At 40.4% G+C, this 3,682-nt stretch overlaps 1 protein-coding gene across 1 annotated transcript; it reads right to left on the minus strand.

Annotated features, from left to right (window-relative positions):
- Window positions 1-2,028: 2,028 nt before the first annotated feature.
- Window positions 2,029-2,966, minus strand: LOC110576499 (olfactory receptor 52D1-like). The gene is given in 2 exon segments (XM_021685687.1): window positions 2,029-2,741; window positions 2,744-2,966. Coding segments are annotated over 2 exon segments (936 nt in total).
- Window positions 2,967-3,682: the final 716 nt, after the last annotated feature.

A 3,682-nucleotide genomic window follows, 5' to 3' on the forward strand; every position in this document is an offset into this window, starting at 1 on the left:
CTTATTACAATTACTTTTTGATAGAATTTTTTATAGAGATGGCTTAGTTATTTGGCATAGGAATCATGAGACGATTAAAACCAAGATACAGACAGGTCATACCTTTTTGCCTCAGACCAGTGGAAAGAGGGCCTAGTATTAGGATGGATCATAAATTAATGATTATTTCATTGTAAGAAAAAATAGGATTATCTTAACATGTACGTATTTTCCTCTTTAATAGTATCTTTTACACCTTGTCACTGCAAATACCATATTCTGTTGAATTACTTTACTTCCTCTCTCTCTAGAGTGTGAATTTTCTGAAATCACACACTGTGTCTTATTCACCTGTGAAATTCAATGCCTATTTTACCAATTACATGGTTGATCTTCAATATATACTTTTGAATGAATGTTCAACTAAAGGGGTAAATAAATAAACAGTCTTTCTAAAGTTCTTGCAAAAGGCCTATTTTTGTTGTTGTTAGTAGATTAGAGATGTCCAAAGACTGGGCAGAGGTAGGAATGGAGAGTTATTGCTTAATGGTTATTAAGTTTTTATTTGTGGTGACAAAATGTTTGGAAATACATAGTGCTGATAGTTATACAACATACTGGTTTGAAAGGCAAATTTTATGTGATATATTTTATAATAGCACAATAAAAATTCTTTTTGATCTCTGCTTATATGACCTTTATGCTTATGCTTCAAACATCACATTACAAATTAAATCAAGTCTTTATAAGTTGAATCTCAGATCTTAGAAAAAGAAAGATATGGATACTGAAGTTGAAAAGTGGCACAAATGCCTTAGAAGATGGAGAATTTCTGGTCAAAGACAACATACAGAAAAAGTGGCTCAGGAGAAGATTGATGTATTGTGTATGAGGGTAGACTGGTTACTTGCTTTCATCCCTTTCAAGGTATCCCAAAACAAACACCCCAGCTATGGAAGGCAAGCCTGTGCTAAAGTATGAAGTCCAGCTATTTGCAGAAAGCAACTTGTCAGCTCTGATTAATCTGTGTTACCCTGGCTAGCATCAGCAGGAAACTCTTTGTCCCCAGGATTTGTATATACCCAAAGCGTTGACTAAATGAGGCAAACAAAAGGTCAGACTACCTCCATAGTGGCCCACAAAATCATTTACATGTAAATCAAGTTCATTTCAGAGAATATCAGGGAAAAATACAAAGATCAACAGAAATGAAGTGAATATATTATATATATAGCTACAAAGTGTCATTTTTTGAAGCAATTCTTTGAGAAACTTGAGTTACGGCTTTCCCGTTGATACATGTGCTTCCAGACTTCTACAAAGCGTCACTTAGCAATCATCTCCATTTGTTTAAATCTAATGCCAGATCCAGAGGGTCCTGGGCTGCCTCAGCCCATCTCTCATCTAGGGTTGACACTCTTACTGCAAACACTCTTGGTTTAAGAAAGTGCTGACAATCAATCAATCAATATGTATGTGTGTTTTATTCTCAATTTCTTGAAGCTATACGTGAGTAAATCTTTTTTTTTTAAAGATTTTATTTATTTATTCATGAGAGATAGAGAGAGAGAGGCAGAGGCAGAGGGAGAAGCAGGCTCCCCGCAGAGCAGGGAGCCTGATGCGGGACTCGATCCCAGGACCCCGGGATCATGACCCGAGCCGAAGGCAGACGCCCAACCGACTGAGCCACCCAGGCGTCCTGAATAAATCTTTTTTGATCACTTTTCCTCTTTCCAGCACTGGGTTTTCTGAACATAGAGTAACTTACTGGCTCTTACTGTCAAATGTACTACAACAATGCCTCCTGATGTTTTCCTACAAAGATTCAAAACCTACAGGCCTATTGATGAGCCACATAATAGCCTTACAGGAAAATAATATTCTGTAGATTTAGGTATAAATGTGTTGTTCTAAATACTTCAAAAAGTTTCAGATAATGCATGATACTGACTTGCTAGAATTAGCAGAAACAGAAATCTCTAGTCCAAGGAAGGTGACGGATTAATTACAACTTTTCCCATTGCTCCTTGGGGTACGTAGAGATTCTAGCTACCTCCTTCCCATAAAAAAGCCAAATATTCTCAGGCGGATCTGTTTGGTATTAATGCCATAGACCAGGGGGTTGAGAACAGGGGGCACAAGGAGATAGAGATTTGCAAGTACAATGTGGACATGAGGAGGTACTTGGTGACCAAAGCGGTGGGTGAAAAAGGAAAAAAAGGCAGGTACATAGAAAACAAGAATCACACAAACTTGGGCTCCACAAGTGCTAAATGCTCGGAATTGGGCATCCTTGGAGGGCAGGTGTAGCACAGTACGCAGGATCAGGCCATAGGAGGTGGTGATGAGGACCACATCCATGCCAGTGACTGAAAGTGCCACAGTGAGACCATAAATGGTGTTGGGCTTGATGCTGGCACAAGCCAGCTTGGCAATGCCCATGTGCTCACAGTAGGTGTGGGGTATGATGTGATGTCCACAGAAGGGTAAATGTTCGATGAGAATGACAAAGGGAAAAACAAAGAGGAGGCCACGGACCAGACCAATCTTTCCAATCACTGTGGCATTAAGGATGGATGTATAATGAAGCGGATGGCAGATAGCCACATAGCGGTCAAAAGCCATGGCCAGTAGAACAGCTGACTCTGTGGCAAAGACAGTGTGAACAAAAAACATCTGTGTGAGACAGCCATGGTAGGAAATTATGTGGGACCTAAGCCAGAAGATTGTTAGCATTTTGGACAATGTGGTGGAAGAGAATCAGGTGTGATAGAAAGTAGGCACAGGAAGAGGTACATTGGCTCATGCAGAGTTCTATCTGTCATGATGATGTAGAGGATGGTGCCGTTTCCAATGAGAGTTAGGATATACATGGAGCAGAAGGGGATGGCAGCCCACACGTGCTGGTCTTGCATCCCAGGGATTCCAAGTAGAATAAATGTGGAAGGATGGAAGGCAGTGTCATTGGTGACTGACGCAGAAAGCATAATGATGAAGAGAACACATGGCCTTATCTCCCTGAAAGTGGTTAGAAAATGAAATGAATCATCCTAGATGTCATTTATTCCGCCCACATAATCATTCAATTTCTTGCCTCTCTTTCATTCCCACCAATTCTACTCCAATTCATGCCTTCCTCACATCTTGCCTGGGGTATTTAGCTTTGTAACTAATATCCCTACTTCTAGGATTTCCATCTTCCAGTGAAGCCTCTACATTGCTAAGGAAATATTTTATCATGTGAAATTCATCAACAATAACACAAATATAACCTTTCTTAGTGTGTGCTGTTCAGAATCCCTTGTATTACCCTCCTCTGGTCTACCCTCCACCACTTCCCATCATGTTCTAGGTCCTGGGACACTGGACTACATCCAGAGACACCCTGCTCTCTCACTTCGGATTGGATTTGACAATAAGAAACACCAACAGAGGATTAAAGGCAGATGAGAGATTTATTCCTTCAGCTCCCTTCCTGCAGGATTGCTGCAAGCTGGCTTTAGCTCTCTGTAAATATCTTTCTCTGGCTTTGGTTTCTTATTGTAACCATGTCTTCCTCTTGTCCTTTCAGTCCAAGGGACAATAACAGTGCCTGCTGCCACTAATCCAGGAACTTCACAAGCACTTGTGACTTCCCTACACTTACCCACATCTTTGAAAATGGTTTCTGTATTACAGTGCCCTGAATGTTCCTAATGTAACT

This window comes from Neomonachus schauinslandi, chromosome 11, assembly GCF_002201575.2.
Source record: "Neomonachus schauinslandi chromosome 11, ASM220157v2, whole genome shotgun sequence".
Taxonomy (NCBI): Eukaryota; Metazoa; Chordata; class Mammalia; order Carnivora; family Phocidae; genus Neomonachus; species Neomonachus schauinslandi.